Source organism: Leuresthes tenuis, unplaced genomic scaffold (genome assembly GCF_036924035.1).
Source record: "Leuresthes tenuis unplaced genomic scaffold, fLeuTen1.0.hap1 SCAF_4, whole genome shotgun sequence".
Taxonomy (NCBI): domain Eukaryota; kingdom Metazoa; phylum Chordata; class Actinopteri; order Atheriniformes; family Atherinopsidae; genus Leuresthes; species Leuresthes tenuis.
Genome location: NW_027325358.1, coordinates 25,097,829 through 25,119,686, shown reverse-complemented (window position 1 = coordinate 25,119,686; position 21,858 = coordinate 25,097,829). Strand labels below are relative to the sequence as shown.

At 42.1% G+C, this 21,858-nt stretch overlaps 2 protein-coding genes across 3 annotated transcripts in view; one reads left to right on the top strand and one right to left on the bottom strand.

The window, feature by feature from the left end:
- The window catches only part of LOC140304667 (uncharacterized), a 285,825-nt gene that overhangs the window by 152,806 nt on the left and 111,161 nt on the right, over positions 1-21,858 (top strand). The gene's annotated exons all lie outside the window — the stretch shown is intronic.
- Positions 464-21,078, bottom strand: LOC140304656 (transcription activator BRG1). 2 transcript variants are annotated; one of them, XM_072383382.1, is made up of 34 exons: positions 20,898-21,078; positions 20,213-20,466; positions 17,975-18,107; positions 16,759-17,322; positions 16,480-16,578; positions 15,878-16,136; positions 15,529-15,655; positions 15,184-15,357; positions 14,897-15,070; positions 14,641-14,814; positions 14,474-14,521; positions 13,406-13,536; positions 12,027-12,084; positions 11,823-11,932; positions 11,578-11,725; positions 11,337-11,500; positions 11,143-11,209; positions 10,929-11,039; positions 10,152-10,394; positions 9,929-10,042; positions 9,115-9,222; positions 8,574-8,660; positions 8,237-8,283; positions 7,988-8,154; positions 7,719-7,882; positions 7,000-7,227; positions 6,806-6,883; positions 6,221-6,439; positions 5,805-6,067; positions 3,918-4,026; positions 3,687-3,788; positions 3,214-3,346; positions 2,905-3,044; positions 464-2,705 (listed from the first exon to the last, which is right to left on the bottom strand). In XM_072383382.1, exons 2-34 carry the CDS (start codon positions 20,426-20,428, stop codon positions 2,670-2,672), a joined length of 4,995 nt encoding a protein of 1,664 aa, XP_072239483.1. In that variant the 5' UTR covers positions 20,429-20,466; positions 20,898-21,078; the 3' UTR covers positions 464-2,669. The 2 variants fall into 2 exon arrangements, with proteins under 2 accessions (XP_072239483.1, XP_072239484.1); XM_072383383.1 differs by lacking the exon at positions 20,898-21,078 and having other exon boundaries at positions 6,967-7,227; positions 20,213-20,443.

The window sequence follows — 21,858 nt, the reverse complement described above, 5'->3', positions numbered from 1 at the left end:
TTCTGTCCAGTGTTTATATAAGAAATGAGACTGCCTCCCAGTGGTGAAACAAGGTCATTACATTTCATAGCTGTATTACAACAGCGACAACTAATGTTGGGTTTGTTCGGGCCTAAACTTTTAAGTAAATGTATCTATTTGTTTCGTGGCCCACGTAAGACTAAAAGATAATCTGCTGATAGTCAGCTATGCCTCAACCCAACTCAACTTATAAAGGTTCTTGCATCTGTTACCTCTATTAGTTCATTTGTATGTCACAAAAATACACAGTAACATCATTTGTAATATCTTTTTCATAAATGTTGAATGATAAAAAAGTTTCCAGAGTACATCGCGATGATGTTTTTTTACTCGAAGACTGGAAGTCCTCAAATTTGACACACCAGCAAGGCACCTGGAAATATCTATAAATTACCCAAATACGTTCTGATCAGTCTTATTCCAATTACAGCATCACATCACACAACGTCAATAATTTATTGTTTTGTTCTGAGTTCAAGCGACAATGACACAACACAACAAAGACAGATCTCATTAGTTGAGTGGAGAAAACATTGATGCTTTGGTTCACTCTAGTTACCTACTGTCATGAGAAAAGTACAGTACTGCACTTGCGAGCTGTACATACGTGCATTGACATTATACTCTATAAATAGTCTTCACAGTATATCCAACACCATACAGCCGTGAGGCAATCACAAGCAGAAAGGAGCTGCTGTCCCTCTGGTCCTTTGTCTTGAAAGCAAAAAAAAAACTTAAAAAGTGCGGAAGAAGACAAAACAGCTCTAAAAGTCACCACACAAGAACTGAAGGAGAAGCAGTTAAAGCAACAGTGTTTAAAGTAACCTTATGATTCTTCAAGCTTACAATCAACAATTATAAGCACTCTATACCGGAAGTGTAACTGGTGAGCAGCAGGAAGGTGGAGTTGTGTTTATGCTGTACCCTATGTACTGTATCAGAGTGCCTTAGCATCAGCTCCATTAAACCTCAGCCAAATTCCTGTGGCGAAACAGCTTCGTTGAAGTCTGTAAATACCCTGCGCCCACAGCAGGATGGATTTCCAACAGCGAGCCCCAGCCACAAAACACTTGATGTGCACACACCACCATCCTAGTGGCTCCAGCGAGGCCAACCTCTGTTACAACACATGGCTAAAGTGAAGAGAGGTGAAATATGAGGTCTGTTTATATCCAGATGTGAGGTAAGGCGCGGTGGTAGCTTCACATGGGGTGAAAAAAAAAGCCCAGTTCAAAGTTTTCTTGCTTCATTGCACTGATTCATATTAGTTCTTACTCCGCATTTTGGTTCAATACTCATTTTTTACTCATGATTAGCTAAAATGAGAAAACCTGGATACTCGGCTTCACATGGAAGCTTCAACAGTTTAATGGTAACTCAATGCTTACTCCTGCTGCTGAAGCTTTTGTTTCAGGGGCAATGTTTTCCTTCAAACTCACAGTTTAATGCAGCTGTGAGTGCCTGTGAATTTCTCAACAAATGTGACTCATCCTGTGGGCAAAGGCGTGCACTCACAACGTCGGTGTGCAAACAAACAATGTAAAAATGGTAAAATGTTGCTGTGATAACATATCTTAATGGAAAAGTTACTGACAAAACCCAACAATAATGAGCACAAAAAAAACGGTCATTATAACTATGTTATACTGCCTTACAAATTCTTCTTGAAATGTTTGGATACAGCTGTTAAATATGTGCAGTGTGACAATAAATCAACACCCTGCCTCCCTTACAGGTTAGTAAAATCGGGATTACACATGGCTCAAACAAGTAAAGGATGATGACTACAGAAGAAAAATAAAACCCAAACATCTTGTCTACAAAGCCTCATCTTATTGTATTATTATACCAACGTTACATTACCAACATTAAACTTTCTTTGATTCTAATTTGGAGCTACAGTAGTAAAACTTTCAGTAGTTGTCCGTCCCTTTCTCTCGCTCTGCTCACGGCAGCATCGTATCACAGCAGACTTTTATATTAGTGAAGTCATCCTTGCCTTCAACACTTTTGACGTGTTCTTCTTTTCCAAGAGACTCCACTTTTTGAAATGTAAACAGATAAGGCTGCAAAAAGAATAACAAAGATGTATACTTAAGGATAGTGTACTGGAATTATGCGCCAGCATGTGTTATCAAATAACAAGTTTCTGTATCCATATAATCTGACTCACTGGGCGTCAGCTATGAGGATAAGCCTACTTATTGGCCAGTATTCTCCTCTCCCTGTGCTCTCTGTGTCTATCTTACCTTTAAGCAGCAACCTTCAGGCTGAAAATGGAAGGCTTTGATGAAGATTCGGATCACTTAACAAAGAAGAACTTTCAGTGAATAGCTATAAAGATCTTTCTACAACATCTGTGGAAATCTTGACTGCAACCTGCCCAGGTCAAATGTGACTACTTCAAATAAATACAATTAAATGGATATCCTATAATGCTGAGGAAAGGCAGCCAAATCATTCTCCAGAGTTTTCTGCGGTCCGGCTATGTAAGACTGGGACCATTGCAGACAGAACTGTAAACTCCCTTCTTCCACATTTGACTGGGGGTGGATGGAGTGAGCTCAGACTTTTTTTTATTACTGTAAATATGGTGCTTGTTGTGTTGGAATATCCATTTTGTTCCTCCTTTTCTTCTAAATCACAGCTTAAGACTCCTCATCAGTGCCGCTGGGGGACCGCTCCTGGAAAACAGGAAACAGTGGAAATTTAAAACATTTGAAACTTGATTTTCAGTGTCATACGAATGTGTTTCGACATTCCCTTTCTTTGTACGGACCAGTGCTGACAGGGAAAATACAACAAGGAGCATCAGGAACATCAACTCGCCTCCCATTTTCCGAGGTTACAGCTACGCACATTCACACATACGGGCTGAGCTACCTCTTCCTGCTCATCTTCAGAGTCGTCGTCACTGACGACAGGTTTGGCTCTGGTGCGTCCTGTTCGTCTGCTGCGCCCCTTCCCCCGATCTCCACCTTTATCCTTTCTGCCCAGACGGATTTTCACTTTCACGGAGCGCGCTGAACACAAACGGAAAACTTGTTTACAGTATAAATAAAAATGAAAGGAAAGTCAGTTGACACAGAGAATTTTAAACCTGTGTACAGATAAAACCAGCGGATCACATGATTTACGTGGAAGCTCAAACTCTACCAACAGCTTCTCCTCTCTTTACACAGACATCCTTACACTCTGACTCTGATCCTTCTTCCAGCTCCTCGTCCTCTTCCTCACTCTCCTCTCCTTCACTTTCCTCCTCCTTCTCGATCTTCTGCCTCAAGCTGGTGAACACCGACTGGAGCACAATGGAGTCTTCATATATCTGTTCAGATGAGAAAACAGCTCCTCATCATATTCAGACAGATGCAAGCGACGTCAGAAAAACGTGCAGCAGTCAGCTTCATTATCTCGTGGAAGTTTTCTAAAGTTTGGTGTCCATGAATAATATACTGTAGTTTACCAAGAATTTAACCAGTAAAGGATGGGTCACTTTCTAACAGTTATGCAGCAGTTTTGGCTGTAAAATTTCCAGCATATTGACCTTTCAATTTGTCTGAGGAGGGTAAATGGTATTTATTTGATTGATTTGAAAATCCTTCATAGTTACATAAGATGCAGTCTGATTTGATTTCTGAGGCACAACAACTGGGGGTGTGTCTCACCAGTGAACCCTCCAGATTGAAGGTCTGAGCGTTTTGGAAGAGCAGCATGACGTCTCTTTCCAGGTCACCCAGACTGCGGTAGCGATGACTTCGAATCCTCTCCTACAGTGAAGATACAGAACACGCATCATGCAAGCGCGAATAACGTGCCAGTTATGTGCAGTGGGTTAACATGTAGACGTGTGCTTTGCTGCACTTGTGAAAAAATGCTTCCCGGAGGGATCATCGAACCTTTATCTTTCTGAAATCCACCGGCTTGCGGATAAGTTCATAGTACTCTGGCAGCTCTTTTCGAGATGGCAGCTGGATGAAAACCTCGCTCAGCTGGCGTCCACTGGCACTGCAGGAGATGACATCATTATAATAAGACAACATACCTTTATCACCCCTGAATGGTTCACATTTCCCTTGACATGTTAATTCCACTTAAAACAGGAGATAAATGCCTGTTTTTGGCTCCAATGGCAAAACATTCTTCAGACAATGCTTACAAATTCTTTTTTATAGAAAGGCAACCCAGACATGGAGTGAAGACGGAAAAAGAGGTCACATACCGTAGAACAAAACAGACAATTCCACAAACATTATTCGATATGACAGTCATCTTCTGTTTTATGATTTTTTTTTTATGTCACCAGTTTTCACAATATACTCTTATTTATGGAAATTACAGGTGCCACTAGTAGCCATAGGTAGCCATGTTGTAGCCATGCGTCACACATAATGGCAGCGGCAGACCTCTCTGATGCCACTAAAAAAATAAAAATAAATAAATATTCAGAGATCATTCTAATTATCTGGAACAGGATTGTCTCATATGCTTTAACGGGGCTGTTTAAGAAAACAGCAAATATACCATAATACTCCTGTATATCTGTCTCCCTCCTCATCAGCTCCATACAGGCCACGTTCTGTACAAGCTTCATCTGTTGCAGATTAAAACAGGAGTTGACAGATCTCCACAAACCAGTGCATGTGCACAAGCCAGGTTTGACACGAATGGATGTGGACACTCCCTGAATCTTTCATTTGCATAACAAGACAGTGTGGAGTCAAAACTCTTTTGTGCTTCCTTTTTGCTTTGCTGTTCACAGAGAATTCTCATCAGTTACATAGTTCCCTTCAGAAAGAAGTGAACTAAGAGTGTTCTAACAGTACTTTGTCCAAGGTCTTATATCCTGAGTAGAGAAAAGGAATTTTTGTCAGCGTTCTTAGATTTTTTCTTCCCCAGTCGAAATGATTTTCCATTTGTCAGTGAATGCGCTCAGTTGCTCAGTTAACTTTGGTTAAAAGTAGACAACATAAGCAACATTTTTTTATGCTTGCCTCTAAAGAAGAAAACACAGAAGAATGGACTAAGAGCGGAGGGTGTATGGAGGAAATATGTTTCAGAGGAATTTAGATGTGATCTTTTACCGGTGTACCAACCAGCTGGCTGGTTCTGCAGTGGGACGTTTAATTCCACAGGCCAATTCAACGCATGACTCATGATGCCACTGTGCCTAAAAGGGGGATCAGTACCAACAGGCTGTGGCTGAACTGCAGATGAGGGAAAAGGGATTTGAGTGGAAAGAAGTTGTTTGCTCCATCGCCTAAAAAAGTGGCCAGCCTGAACAGAGGTGGAAATTCACGGTGGAAAAAAGGCGCTGTTGCGCGGTCTCAGTAGTATTTTGACCAAAGCATTTCGCAGTTGTTTCATCGAGACCTCTGTGAAATTTGGTCAACTTAGTGCGTCTCCTTTGAGCTGACCTGAAAATAAAAACTACACAGTTTTAGTATGTTAGCCAAAAAAGTGAGCAGGAACATGTAGAAAGGAAGTAAGATGCTAACAATTTTTGTTTTGTGACAAGACAGTTTTGACTTTTGTTTGTCTGTGTGGCACATGTTGCCTTTAATCTTTAGCTGCTGCTGACTTACTTTCTGAATCAGTTAAAGCTCATGGACTTATTTATGAAACCTCAGACTCGTCACGCACGTTACACTAATTCTGCAAAGCAGCGCAATGCAAGTCTTGGTTCACACTAAATCAAACCTGCATCTGAGTACATACATAACACGTATGGCTAAAAGACCCTTTAGTCTATGTCACAATCCACAGTTGTAGCTCATTTCTACCACCTGTCTTTGTACTTGATGACGGCATCCACAATTTTCTTCATCTTCTTTGTGAGGACAGGAGGATTGGGGGAGAGTTTCTCAGCAGGTGGCCGTCCCCTCTTCCTCTGCCGCTTTCCATCATCATCTTTGTCCCCTCGTCCCCGGCTCCCAGAGGAAGAGGAGGGACCGGGGAGATCCAGGTCGCGGTCCCTCTTCCTTTTGCGGGTCGTCTTTTTGTGGCGTACTTCTTCCTCCATCTCCTCGAGTGTGCCCTCCTCAATCGCCTGCAGAGGAGACAGGACTGTTGGTTTAGAATACATATATTTGAATCACAAAAGAGGAATCACACCCTTTCCTCTCCAGAGTAAATAGCTTCTTTCTTTTTTTTTCTACAGTTTAAACTCTGGAGTCTTTTTCTCAGCTCTGCCTAAAAAAACCTTGAGCCACTGCTTCTCGGTCAGCGAGTCGCTGTAGTCCACCTCCTTTCGCTGCCGAGAACCTCGTCCAAACATCTTTTCCTCCTCCTCCTCACAGGTGAGCCGCTCAACCTCAGCGTCATCCTTCATGATCCAAGTGGGAAGCTCGTCCTCCTCCATCAGACGAGGTTTTCGCCGAGGGTTACGGGCTTCCTCGCGACGCCGATCCAGGTCCATGCGCTAAGGGAAAAATAAAAGCAAAAAAAGATGGAAGTAACAAAAAATTCAGCTTGGCTGAATGAAATGGGAAATGGACTGTACTTGTATAGCGCTTTTCTAGTCTAGCTAACCACTCAAAGCGCTTTAACACTACATGGCACATTCACCCATTCACTCACACACTCATACAGCAACAACAACAGTCTTAGTCCAGAGAGCAACACAGTGCTTCCTCCTACATTCACACATTCATACACCGATGGATGCATCGGGAGGCAACGTGGGGTTCAGTGTCTTGCGATCAGTAGGCGACTGCTCTTCCTCCTGAGCTACAGCCGCTCCCAATTACGTCTGTAGGTCGAATTTCCATTCAAAACCAACATTTACCATGAACTGGTCAAACTCTTCCTCACTCCTGGCAATCATCTGGTTGACCGTCTCGTCATCTGGCACCTCATCCTCCTCCTGAATACAGCAGACACACATTGGCATGCAGAGCATAAAACAGTACACTCATTAAATGATGTGTCGCTGGTGCACGCACACACATTCATGCGTAGGCACACTTCTTGACCCCAGACCTCGTCTTGCTCCTCGTGCTCCAGGATAGCCTGCAGGAAGGCCCTGCGTTCATGGCTAGAAGACTTCTGGTCAAACATGCCAGCCTGGATAACCTTCTGGTCCACATTGAGTTTGTATTTAGCTGCTGCTAGTATTTTTTCTTCCACACTGTTAACAGTGCAAAGACGCAGCACTCGCACCTCGTTCTGTTGACCAATGCGGTGAGCTCTGTCCTGAGCCTGTAGGTCCTGGAGAGAAGAAGAGGATGGAGGATGAGAAATAGTAGAGAGAATGTGACGACACACAACTGTTTGTTTAGACACTGTATTGTATTCCTGCTTCCTCTGAGGATAATTTTAATATGGACAGACCCCCAAAATTCTACCATCACAAGAGTCTATATATGCTCAAATTGTATGATCAACCTTTAAAAACATATCTTACTCTATTTCTACTCTTCATAAGAAAGAAAAAAAAAGACAACCCATGTTTCTAATGACTTTTAAGATTAAAACACATTCTTACTATTAATGAAACACAGGTGAATGCATTTAGAAGTTTTATAGATGAAGTGTGGGGGGTCCGATGCTGTTGGGTGGTGCAGTTTATTTACTCCCAGTAAAATCCATCTAGTCTTCCTTTTATTTCTCCATCACTACCTGAATCTTGTTTTTAGATTTGTGGTAAAATGCATCTTTGACATCTGAAACATGTACAAACTGAAATCAGTGAATATCACCTGATGTGGGTTCCAATCAGAGTCAAAAATAACCACAGTGTCGGCAGACTGCAGGTTGAGGCCCAGGCCTCCAGCTCTCGTGCTCAGAAGGAAGATAAAGTACTCTGACTCTGGGTCATTGAACGTCTTCAGTAACATTCCTCGGTCTTCAGCCTTTGTGGTGCCTGATTTGTGAGAAATAAGAGAACATTTGAGTTAGCAATAAAGGAATACATACAGATGATCATTTCAGATGGATACACGAACACTCAGACAAACAGATGTTTTACCATCCAGACGCAGATACTTGAAGTTGCGGTAGGCAAAGTAGTCCTCCATGATGGTCATTAGTGAGGTCATCTGACAAAAGAGCAGTACTTTGTGGTTTGTAGCCCTCAGCTTTGGCAGGATTCGATCCAACACTTCAAACTTTCCCGATGCCCGATAAAGGTCAGGACTGCGAGGCAGACAGGTGGATATGGTTACACGGGAGGCAGTTTGCATGTGCCATCGTAATGCAATGAGCAGCGAGTACTCACCCCTGGACTATCCCACCAGAGAATCCTAAATGTTCAGAGAATGATTCCTACAAATAGAATCCACAGTGGATTCTGTGATTAGTTAGGACTCTAGCTGACGATCAGTTGATGGCCAGTTTTCTAAGATTTTACAATATATTCAGCAAAAAAAATGCTTCTTTGATTTCATACTGATGAAACTGCCCTTATAATTATATATATATATATATAATAATTCGATATATTATCCTAGGGCAGTGCTTACAGGCTGCTAAAGACAAATAACTGAACACAAAATGTTTGATACCTAAACTGTCAGGGAGGGCGTGTTCACTTTATCTGCTTCTGTCAGGGTTACCTCAATCTGCTGGAACATATACGGATGGTTACAGATCTTCCTCAGCTGCATGATAGTGTTCATCAGCGTCTTTGTGCCTCCTTTACCCTGGTTCACATGTAAATAAGATAAAGAAAAATAAGATAAAAAGTACAGTGTGGAATGGCGTAAAAGCCCTTCATTTAGTGTTAATTTATACTTGGATGTGTGATGAGAGTTATCAGCTCTGCCTTGAAGCGGAATTAATCAAACATAAAGTGAGTTGTACAAGAACAAAGAATAACTATGTAATTATCCAAATAAATAAACGAGAAAAGTCAGGCACAGTCTTTCCAAAGAGTCTTTAAAAGCTCATTTGACGAGATCAGTTCAAATTTCAGTTTCTAAAAAGTGATTTATGAATATGAGATATTATCTGTGCTGCACAAGCATTTCCTGATTTTGACAGAGCAGGCACCGACACCTCCGGAGTCAAACACGGAGCCAAATTATTTTAGTTCACGTGGAGTTATAGTGACGTCTAGAGCAAAAACCTTTGAAGTTTTCTCAATGATGCCTTCACCTTCTTGTCTTTCTCTGATCCATCAGTGAGCAGGACCCCCTTGGCCTGCATATGCCTGTACAGGACCCTCTGAAGAGAGGACATGTCACACTTGATGACATATTCCACCTAAGGAGAGAAGAAAAAGATTGTATTCATTAGAAAAGTGGACGAACACTGTACTAATCTCTAAAATTAGTACAACCAGGGGTGACAGGACTCGTCTAATTATATTTGACGGTATCAAAAACTCAACTGTCCTCATTTCTGAATTTTGATTTTCTAACGTTCGGAGCAAACATTTTTACTGTTCAAACTTTTGTTTTAAAATGTGCACTATATGAATACAGTGAATAGAACTGAATAACATACATATGTCATAATACTAACAGCTACAACTTCAGCCAGCCCCTAACCTCTCTAAAAAACCCTTGAAATTTATTGTAGGGGTGTTCGTACCTCTACTCATACCTTTAATATTGTTTGCCCACTTAAGTCCAGTTTTGAGCTGTTGGTATTTACATTTAATTAAATACATTGAAGAAGAAGTAATGAAAAACGTTGTCTACTTTTAGTCTACAAATAAATGAACAACTTTGCTTGCAAATGTCTCTCCATACAAATTTAAGAGAAAGCTCATTATTGATCAGTTTTCCATCTCACTCCCTAAATTTCTCAAAGTGTCCTTGAGGAAAAAGCTGAGCATTACGCCCTGCCATGACAGTGTGCATGTGAGCCAGCACGTCAAAACACTTTTGTAAAACCTGCGCTACTTTAGTTTTGAAATGTTTTCATGTGGTAGTGTGTTTGTGAATGTGCACGCTTGTCTGTTTGCCTTCTCTGGAAGCTGCGCCTCCACTTCCTTCTTTAATCTGCGTAACAGGAAGGGACGTAGCACTTTGTGTAGACGACGGATAATCAAGATTGTCTCCTCTTCGTTAAGGTCCACCTCGGGAAGAAGATGGAGACATATCTCATACACATTTGGCAAGTAAGACGTTTGTCGAGACTCTCAAACACCGGATTGAATATGTCATATGAATGCATTTTCTGCACACCTTCTCCCCAGTCATGGCGAAAGGAGCGTTAAACCACTGCTCGAAGGTGCTGCAGCTCTTGAAAATGGTGGGCAAAAGGAAGTTTAAAAGCGCCCACAGCTCAGGTAGTTTGTTCTGCAGCGGAGTTCCCGTCAACAAAACTCGCCTTGGTGCTAGGTAGTGGGTGTTCAGAACCTGGGTCAGTTTACAGTGGTGGTTCTTCATTCGGTGGCCTTCGTCCACAATCATGTACTTCCAGCGGATCTGGAGGAGGAGAGAAGCAGAGCACATCTTATGAATGCCACAATGTCGCTACCGTGACTTATTGCTTACGTGCAACCAAGCCAACCAAAAACAGAAAGTGCTTAAAGGGACGATTTCTTGTCCACTTTGTCCTCATGACTCAAGCTGGCTAAGTCCCAAGCCAAAACCCTTGCCTGACCCACCTGTCCGTACAGTCAGCAACCCTATAAGACAACAAGAGTGCATAGCAGCATGATGGTCACAGAGGACAGTGGGAGACGTGGTTTACAGGCCGTGTCAATGTGCTGCCAGACCTAGGAGAGAGCACTGAGAGGCAGTACAGGGGGGAGGTCAGATTGGCCAGACTCAACACTTTCAGGGGATTTGGGGGATTTGGGAGCCATCAAACCAAAACAACCTAAAACCTCAAGCAAATTCGAGAGATTAACAAATGAAAATACAAACTGCAGCAAAAGCTTGTCATGGGTACACATGTGGAGTGAGGGAGTTGTACTACCACTGCTACGCCTCGTTTGTGTGTGTTACCCATCTTACCTTGGCCAGTACTTGTTTGTCCTTGATGATGTATTCGTAAGTGGTGAGTAAAACATTAAACTTGCCACTACGCAGTTGGGGGACAAAGGCTCTTCTGGCAGCAGGAGACCCCTAAAAAGCATATAAAATCAAAATTGTGAATATGATGTGAAACAAAATGTTCTGTTTATGCTCAAGAAGAAATATGAATAAAACAGAGGTCTTTTAGAAATACCTTGTAGGACACTTTCACAACTGATGGTGCCCACTTATCAAACTCATACACCCAGTTAGACAGAGTTCTGTCAAAAAGAGACAGTTTGGTTAAAAAGAACAATATGTTCAAAATGAATTATCCCCATTTTGAGGTGTTAGTTTACATAACCTCACGTGTACAAAATGAGTTTGTTAATAACGATTAACTCATACGAGAGGGGCACAATGATGAGGTAGGGTCCGTTTAGCCGTTTGTGCTCCATGAGGTATGTGATGAGAGCGATAGTCTGGATGGTTTTTCCCAAGCCCATCTCGTCAGCGAGGATCCCATTCAGATTGTTGTTGTAAAGAGAAACCAGCCACTCCAGACCTTTAATCTGCAAGACAAACAAGGAAATCCATTAAACAATGACACTTTTTCATTTCTTCTCATATTTTTTGCATGTGTCTTTACCTGATACTGTTTGAGCTGTCCATTTATCAGTAAAGTAGACTGTTTCTCCACCTTCTCTGTGACAGCGTGAGCCACAGAATAATATGACTGGAGTCCTCGAGCAAACGCCGCACCGCTATACTCGTCATCCACATCCTGTTTAGCATTCCTGTATGTAATGCATAATACGTTTTATTTAAATATAATAAATTTGATTAAAAGTAATCAAAGTGTCATCAGCCTCAGTAGTCTGTGTATGAACTTACTCTATGATGTGTCGAACGTCCACCTCTGACACATCTTCACTATCAGGATCTGTTATCTTTTTCTTATCCTCTACTGGAGCTGCAGAGGGCTGAGGCTCTTCTTCTTCCTCCTGCCACATAGCTTGTCAGTCATAAATTGCTTTATCGTTTAATGGAGCAGTTACTATGAAGGTGGCTTCAAATATGTGTCACAAAACAACCCACCTCCTCCTCTTCCTCCTCTTCACTGTCTTCACTGTCAGAGCGTGGTGCCACCTCATAACTTAACAGAAACACATATGAATACTTAAATCAAATACACTGAAACAGTTATTCATTCATGTTGTTCTGAGGTATCCCACAGACAGCTTTCAAACCTTTCAAAGTCTTAAAACTTTATAGCTAGTGGGGAAGAATTTTACAATGAACCCTTATGGTGACAGGAGAGGAATGACTGTTTTTACTTAGCCATAGCCTACCTAACCACTAATCCACAGTACAACTTAGTCTTCATCAGTCCAACCTCTCTTTCTACTTTAGTTAGACTAAGTGAATGCTTTTAGTTTGTTAACATGCGTAAAGTTAGCATGTTAAGTGACATACAATTTAACTCTTACCCAACAACAATAACATAATGCTAGTCAGTATGTAACATTTAGCTTGTTAACATATGCATGTAAGAGTTACCATGTCAATGAGAACTGGTGTGATGCAAAGCAATGATTTGCTCTGTAAAATAAGGTTACGGCACACCTATCTAAGTATCTATGAATATGTCCATACTTATAACTGGAAGCTTTAACATAAAGTTAGCATCTTAACTAACTAGCCAAGAGGTAACATGTTAGGTAGTATTAACCACAAAAACAAAAACACGAAAATGAGCTATATGTGTTGACATTAAGGTAACATGTTGGGAAATGTTTAGCACATCATAAATTAGCATATTAGATTGCAGGTTTACTTGTGGTTCCTCGAGTTGGTTCGAGTTGGTTTACTTGGTTCCTCAAGTAGAAAGCGAGGCAGAGCCTTCAGTTATCAGGCTCCTCTCTTGTGGAACCAGCTGCCAGTATACGTCCGGGAAGCAGACACCCTCTCTACCTTTAAGATTAGGGTTAAAACTTTCCTTTATGATAAAGCTTATAGTTAGGGATGGCTCAGGTGAACCTGCAACATCATAGTTATGCTGCTATAGGCTTAGACTGGTGGGGGACCTCCCATGATGCACCCCTTCTCACTATGTTCTCTTTTACTCTCCATATATGACATAATTGCTGTAATTATTGCTGTGTTTCTCCTTCTTAACAGGAATCCCTGCTCTGGTGTCATGGTGTTTGTTGTCCCCTCTTTCCTGTCCTCTCAACCCTCCTTCCCGTTAAAAAGAAGTTTTTTCTCTCCACTGTTGCCTCGTGCATGCTCATGATGGGAGATCGGATCGAAGAGACGTTTTGGTGCAATCTGTTGGTCTAAACTTGTATACATCAAGCACGTCATCTTAAAAGTTAGAGTAACTTGCATCCTTTGTCAGTGAAAGCTTTTAACGCATTCTCTGTTTTGTTTTTTTTCCCCTCTAGATCCATGCTATTCTGTGCATCCATTCTCACCCAGGGTTCATCTCCAGCCACGTCTCCAGCTGTCCAGCTTTAGGAGCATCCACACCTGTCAGAATATTGCCACTGTCCACATGGATGACCTTCACAGGCAGGTCGCTCATCTGACTCGTCTCATCCAGAGGCTGCAGGAGGACGAGGAGGCAAGTTCAGTTTCAGACTGAGCTACTTCCTCCATTTTATATAACAATTAGCCATATGATGGAGGTGGGAGTGCATGTATGTAGCTGTACTTTAGCTGCTGGAACTGAGCAGGGCCATCCATTCTGTGTGTTGGCTGATATGTCATTTAAATGTTGTACTAACTTCTCACCATCGCCATCGGCTTGGTCGCAGAGGACATCAATTGCTGCAGTTTGTGAGATATAAGCAGTGAACACTTTTCCACTTAAATGTGTGTTTGGTTTGTTATATACGGTTTATGTCCCCTTTTGTTCAACATAAGGATATGTTTTCTTTTTCATTACATTTTTCTAACATGGATCAACTTCATATAGCAGTGGTAATGGTTGCTGGCAGTTTCTAATGCAGTTTTATGGAATATGCGTCTGGAATTAACATGACAGAGCAACAGTTATAATACAAGGGGAGAGACAAGTTAAGAGGTTGAACAGCCTTTTAGACATTTATTGAGAAAGACCTTGTTAAAAGATGCATGAACCATTATACATGCATCCCATTTTTTGGCGCAGTATCGGGTCTGATAGTAGGCTGCTGTTTGTATTCTAAATAGCAGTGATTGATGGTTTCCATTCTTTTCCTTGATTAAACACATACAATAACATTTAAAAGTTTTGACCTACCTGTCTCTCTCTATTTATCTATGTTTCAGTGTGTAGGTGTGTCCAAACTACAGACTTCTGTTGTTGCCTTAAAATGTAACTAATGACTCCTACATATGGTCCCTTGTCACAGATCATCTGCTTTGTTGGCTAAGGTTATATAATAAATATATAGGTATGGTGTTTGGTGTTTTTCTAGAAATAAAATCTTTGAACATGATCTGCCTTTAACTACATAAAGATAAGGTGAGCTGTATCCCAGAAGACTACACCTACTCACCTCTCCGTCAGGTCCCAAGGCAGGAGTCTGGCTCTCTGCATTCTCCAACTGCAACACAAGCAAAAAATGTTTAAGCACAAATAGACATTGCATGACACAAAAGTCATTCTTTCCACCGGTGGAATCAAAGAATAATAATAAAAGTGCATCACTCCTTTCATCCGCACCTTCTTCTTTTTCTTCTTTTTCTTTTTCTTCTCTTTGAGGGCCTGTGCAGCTTTGTGGGCTCTGACCAGCTCCGTTAGGTTGGCAACATACTCATCAGTTTGCTGCAGCAAGTAGGCCAGGCGCTTATCCTTCTTCTGGTCAATCAGTTTACGGTAGCCCTCCTCATCCTCAGCCTATGAAGACCGCAAATAGGGGTGAGTAGGAGGGTTTGTGTACTGTCAAATGTGTAAGTTGCATGTAGTGATGTCTTCTTGCCATAAGTCTCCTCATCCTCTCTTTCTCTATACGCTCATTTTCCTTCTTCTGTTCCCGCTCAGTGTTGGCGTGGTAGGTCGCCACAGCTTTGGTTAGTTTCTGGATTTTGCCTGTGATTGAACGGTGATACTCCTTGAAGTCTTTGGCATGCTGCAGGATGCTGTTGAGGTACTCCTGCGTTTGAATTTAGTGAAAGACAAAAACAAAAAATGAGAAACACAGGAAAAAGAAGGAGCAAGTTAAACAGTGCTTATTTTGACGATGTCAGAGGTAAATTCGCAGTTTACCTGATGTTTTTGTCTGCGTTTGCGCTCTTGCTCAATCTTCTGCTGTTTCTCTAGTTTCTCTGTGATGCGGGCCTCCCGCAGAGACTGCCGCTTGCTACGCTTGTAGGCCTTGGCATCAAGGGCAGTCTCCAGAGCTGTGTCACGCCGCATGCACACCACTACCTCTTGACGCAGCTGTGGACAGTGGTATATGAATAATAAGAAAAACACAAGAAAAACAAAACTGACCACTGAAATCCCCGTCATGGAATAAAAAAAAAACACAAGCTGTAAAGGATGCTCATCCAGTGACCCAAAAAGATGCATAGTCATTAAAGTTGAAGGTGAAGATGTTTACGTGACTACCTGTCTCTGGAAGTTAAGTAGCCGGAGGGCTTTGAGTTCTATAGTAGCTTTGGTACGTAAATCACCAGCCAGTGAACCTGGCAGGTTCTCCAGCTCAGCAATGCGATGAGTAATACGAGCCTGTAGCCTGAAGGAGGAAACATCCCTGAGTTAGTAATTCCATCATGTTTTGCTTTGTTCATGCTTTATGCCTTTTGTACCATTTTTTTTTAAATCAGACTGTGTCTGGTAGACAGTATTCAAGCAAATGTTTCTGCTAAACATAAGCTGCTTTTTAAAAATGAGCTAAGGCTTATCTTAATCATATTCTATGAGAGTAAAAAGTGTGTCCCCAAAGGGCCCGGTGTACCTGTACTCCCGCTCCTGCAGTATCTCCACTGGGTCGAGGCCGCAGGGTTTCTGAATGGGTGTAATGCGGTTCTGCTTGGCGTGGTAAGGCATCATGGGAGTAGGCTGTGCCGGTTGACCAGGAGACTGGGTCTGCGGTGGCATTACAGGCGAGGCTGCGGGGGGAACTGAAGGGGGAGCAGGAGAGGGCCTGCCAGTGGGTTGAGGGGGGATCAGTTTTTGGGGTGCATTGGAGGGGGCTGCTGCATTAACCATGGGGCCTGGAGGCGGGTGGAGTGAAGGAACAAGGGAAAACTTAACACCATGCTTCTGCAATCACATAATGTAGTAAAATGAGCATGACATTTAAAGTGAAAACATTTAAAGTTTTTTGTGCAAAGGTGCTGACCATGAGTGGCAGCAGAAGTTTGACAGGCCGGGGCAGTAAAAGCCCAGATGTGAATAATAACATTGTATAGTTTTTTTTAAAACAGCTCATATATTGGCATTCAAACTTATTTTTTTATTTTGCAAATACATAAGGATGGTTTTAACAATGGCACTCCCAAAAGCAAAAAATAATGGCCAGTGGGTGTTCCCAGGTCTGATAGCAGGACCACTTACCTTCAGGCCAGGACTTGGGTGGCCCATTTGGATTTGGTCCTTGCATCCCAACTGGAGTACCAGATGGACCTGGGGGAGGCATGTTGGGGCCCATCATTCCTTAGATAGAAAAAAAATACAGGTGGTCTCTGGCTAAATGGCCCATTTATAGCACAGGAATCTTAAAACTTGTGTGGAGTGTTGTGAACTTTTCCAGAAAATTCAGTTCCACAGCTATGGATGATTCATAATACTATAGCATATAGCTTGGTATTTCACACATTCTCCATGCATGCTCACCATGAGCTCGGTTGTAGCCTGAGCCCATTGGCCCAGACCCCGGTCCTGGTCCTGCTGGACCACCTCCTGGCCCTCCTCCAGCTCCAGGAACCAGGCTGGGCATGGGCTGCTGTTGCTGCATCCCTGGCATTGGCCTCTTTCCTTGGACAGCCATTTGGAGGTGGTCTGGCAGAGGTTGTCCACGGGCCAGCATCTTATAGGCCATGATCTGGGCTCTGAGTTGGTGAAGCTGGTTCTGGTTAAAAGGGGTTGGGCCACCAGGGCCTCCAGGACCTCCAGGACCAGTAGGTCCAGTACTCTCAAGGCCAGATCCAAGGCTGGGGACACTGGAGCCAAGACTGGGTCCAGGGCTGGGGCCTGGTCCAGAACTGCTTGGAGGTCCAGACCGGTTATTAGGACCTAAGGTGTGTTGATCTGTGCTTGGGCCATCTAAGGGGGCTGAGGCAGAGCCAGGACCAGCAGAGGAAGAGGAGGATGAAGATGACGGCATAAGTGAACCAGAGGGGGGACCATTAGAAGCGACAGGGCTGGAGTGGTCCGAGCCACCTAATGGAGAGTGGTACCCTGGAGGGAGTCAATCAACCATCAATATATAGAAACATGATATCAACAGGCTTTATAAGTCATTTTATTGTCATTTGGAAAAGAATGCAAACCCTTTTTCCATTTCCAGTCTTTATGTTTAGTTAGATACCCAGGTGCTCGCTGAAGATCCATGATGCAAACAGTCTAATTTTACTTTTAGAAATCCTGGCAAGCAATTGAGATGTATTTTTCAAAATGTCAAAACCATTCCTGTTCCACAGGCACAGCCAAACAGAAAACAAATCATGACACAACCCTAAATAAATCCTCCCAGACTGATATTTCAAAAGTTATTTTTCCAACTGATTCACAGACAAACTGACAGACTGTCTGCCAAGAATTATATCTTTTTCTTACCGCAGGTACCGGCTGAAATACAAACACTTTCTGGCTTGAACTTGACTGAACTGTGGCCTTGCGTGATTATACTGGTTAAAGTCAGTATATGTATTTTAGATAAAAATGTGAAGAGTATGGGAAAAATGATTCATATTGTAGCTTATGCATGCATGGACACTCCCTGCGAGCCGACATGACCCCACAACAAAGGACGAACTGCACACCACTTAACTATTACACAATGCTGGAATTAATGAAGTTGCTTAACATGAACCTGTGTTGCAATTCCAACCTTGTGAGTGTTGGTCCAAAGGACTGGGAGGGGGGCCCATGCCACTGTGCCCGCCCTGTCTCATAGACAGTCCTTTCATCTGACTGAAGCGGCCTTCCTCACTCAGGCTCTTCTCATGCATGCTCTCCATGGGCTGTGAAAGAAATAAAACAGTGCCGGACTCAGATGAGATTAATTGTTTATTTTAGTATTAAACTATTAGATGTTAGCAACTGCAAATAGGATATGGTTAGGAGAAAAAAAGGAAATGTAATTACACATTAATATAAGTAATAAAACAGTATAATCAGAAATGAGAGGGGAGGACAGGAGAGGCTAAGCAAGGAGGCAAAATGAACAAAAGTAATCACATGACCATAAACTGAGAAAATGTAGTTCACATAACTAAGTTCATCTTAAAAGTAAGAACATGAGGACAATGATGAACAAACCAGAACGAAACATGCAAACTGAATCCATCACTAAAATGATCAGTTCAAGATTATAAAGATTATTTAATTATATGATTAAGTGTTCATTTAAATCAGTGTAAAATACAAAGTAAGGTAAAACCGTAAAACAATTAGCATAATTGTGGATTTGAGCAACTGTGTTAAACATTTTTGTCAAAATAAAGGCTGTAGGGTGAGAAGTGCTGGTGATGTTGGGGAGTGTTGAGCTGAGGTGGCCCACTTTATCCTTATAAGTTTAAACGACTGTAACCTGTTCTCATAAGTATCATTTCCTCATATTCTTCTTTTTTTTGGGCAAAGAACCATTCAGAAAAGACATATCAGCTGATAAAGTAAGTAGAAATCTCTAGAACAATTGATGCCAGCCAAGTATGTTGATGTTTGATGACTCTTGGATGTGTTAAAATGTGTCTGGAACAAACACCTGACGGTTCAAACATCAAATCCAAATCCCACCTAAATATGGTTCTGGGCGTTGGTCCACTCTCTACTTTATGTATGCAGCTTAAAACTGTGGTTAAACAAGTTTTACAGGTGCAGGTACAGCTTTTCAAACTCACATAAAAAACATCTGGCTCTGTCTGACACAAAGTGTATTATTCCTAAAATGAACAGAAAACGCTAAAGACGGGCCATCTGAAAAATGATATCCAACATTGAAACAGATATATATATATATCACCAAAAACTGGGTATAATACTATCGACATATATCTGTGTAGACGTTTCCATATTCCAAATTGAAAGCATGGTTCCAGACTCACAACTCTTTAATACACAGAACCCTCTTTTCAAGAGGCTTAAACACATTTAGACAGCTGACACAAAAACTTATTTCATGGACAGGTGAGAGCTACTTTGTTAGGTCTTAACTATTTAAAGAGGCACTGGGAATAAAACTATGGAAGATCACAGGATCCTTTATATGGTACAGAAAAACCTATTCACAGCATCCACCAAACTAAGGAACATTCTCCAGGAAGTAGGCAGGTTATTATCAGGACTACTATAATGAGAGGACTTCACGACAAAGTGAAACTGAGATTAATTTGAAGCATGATAAGAGGAAGAAAAAAGTATGGAGAAGATTTATGATCTGAGAAGTGCAAAACACATGGGAAGGGTGTGATGGTATGAGTATAAACGTTTAAAATTTAAATTCAGACATAAGCTGAAAAGTTGATTGGATGGAGCTGCACAATGCAGAGAGTCAATCAACCAAAAAGCAGTAAATGAGGCCTTGTAAGTAAAAAAAAAAAAAAGTGGGATGTCTCGCAGTGGCAAAGTCAATCGCCTCATTTCAAACCAATCTGCATTTCGCAGCCTGAAGACAAAACTAAAGGCAGAAAAGATCCACAAATGAATTAAGACAGCTGGCCTGGCAAAGCATCACAGAGAAGAAAACCCTTTCTGTGGTCATGTTCAGTGTTTCAGGCTACAATGACTGTAAAAGGACTTTCCACACAGTATTAAGAATTTTTATTTTTTAATTGTGGTTGTGTGCATTTGTCCAATTACACCTGACTCCTGAAAACAAGAGTTCTACATTTCAAAGTCAATTTTTAATGTAAAGTTAGTAAGTTTTCATATTCAGTAAAATAAACAAAAGTGTGTCAGTATCCAAATATTTAATTACACACATGATGAGGTCTATATGTATTGCTATGCAGATACATGGTGGCCATGGTGCGTGATGTCTGCAAGTGAAATTATTATTATTTTTTTTTAATTATTTATTTTTTAAAGAGTTGCCACAGGAGCAGGACATGGTGTTAAATGTCCTTACTTTGTGCAGGGGGTGCATGTTGTCCGGGCCATATCCAGAGGGCCCTGCCTGAGAGTGTCCAGAGGAGGGAGGACCAGGGCTGGGGCCCATCATGCTGTGAGAGGAGCCTGGAGAGGGCCCGGGGCTGGGACCCAGCATAGCACCAGGGGATGGACCTGGACCAGGGGAGGGACCGGGGCGAGGGGTGCCCCCCATGGGAGGATCTGGTGTTGACATCTCCACGGATCTCCTGCTCCTGAATTAGCAGCAGGGACCTGAGATAGAAAGAGAGAAAAAATAAGGAAAATGATCTCTGCAAAGCTCCTAATGATGGCAATGCAACATGCAAGTTCCTTATCAAAATCAAAAAAATCTAATGAGTGGTTTGATTTGGTGACACAAGTTAAACTGTGCATCCCTTATAAATAATGCGGGTGCACAGTCTTTGCAGCATGGGGTGAATTTTGTCAAACGCATAACAGATGTGGATTCTCCATTCGCCTGCTGCGCTGCGCCAAATCATCCCCCTGCGCGCACAAGCGATCACAGCTGCCGGGTCTACCACTGAACTTGAACTGAGCATGGGGAAACATATTAAATTATGCACCAGAGCTCCTGCTGCTGAGAATTTCCTCTCAACCCATGAAAGGGTGTCTCGTTAAATATAAAAAGGGAATGGCGGACTGTGCTTGTGCGACTGACCTACCCGCATCAACAAGACAGGCAGCCTCGGCTCACTCTCTGCGCTCCCGAGCTGATATTTGTGGGGAGATGAAAGAAGAAGCAGTGGTTGTCCCAATTAGTCCACTCACCCTCTTTGTAATCTGCCTTCGAGCGTTGATTTGTTTCACCGACGTGGCTCGAGCGCCCCCCTCCACCGTTCTTATGACCGAATGTCTAGTCACGGCTGTCCGGCTGCGCGCATGCGTGCGCAGCGGCACAGCGAGCATCAGGACTGAGCAAAAACTCCGAAAATGCAGAATGTTGAGTAAAATGCTCCTTATGAAATGCACCAGATAAAGTCAATTCTGTAAAAAATAAAAATAAATGAAAGAAAGAAACGTAACCATAATAAAAACAAATAATTACACAATTAATACTATGAATTAAAGACAATAGAAAAAACGACGAACATTATAATTTGTGAATCGGTGAAGAAATGATAAACACCCGTATTTATTCGTTTTATTTTCCAAGACTACATCCAAAACTGTTCTAAGAAAAATACCATGGCAACCAACTCTTTTTTAAAGGAAAAGTCTAACACTATATAATTTCTCAGGCTCTGCAGACAGACAGTGCAGGATCATTTTGGCAGTTGTTGGTTGTATTTATCTTTTGATTAACTCAAGATGACCGTAAATGTCTCTAACGTGCACTAATAATTCACACAAGGCACGCACCAGTGTGCTGCCCTTAAATACCGGGTCTGCAACCAGCACCTGAAATAAACTGAAGCTGAACAACAGCAGCATCTGAAACATCTTCGAACATTTACTGCACACCGCGGATCAGTTCTCACTCTCAAACATTATAGCATGTGTACTTTGGGTTGTTCTAAAACCTTTCAGGTGACTCTGACCCACACTGTCCTCTTATGTCTCATCAGTTACGGGGAAGTTTGTGCACATGGGAGACAATCCAAGTTCTGACACCACATTAAACCA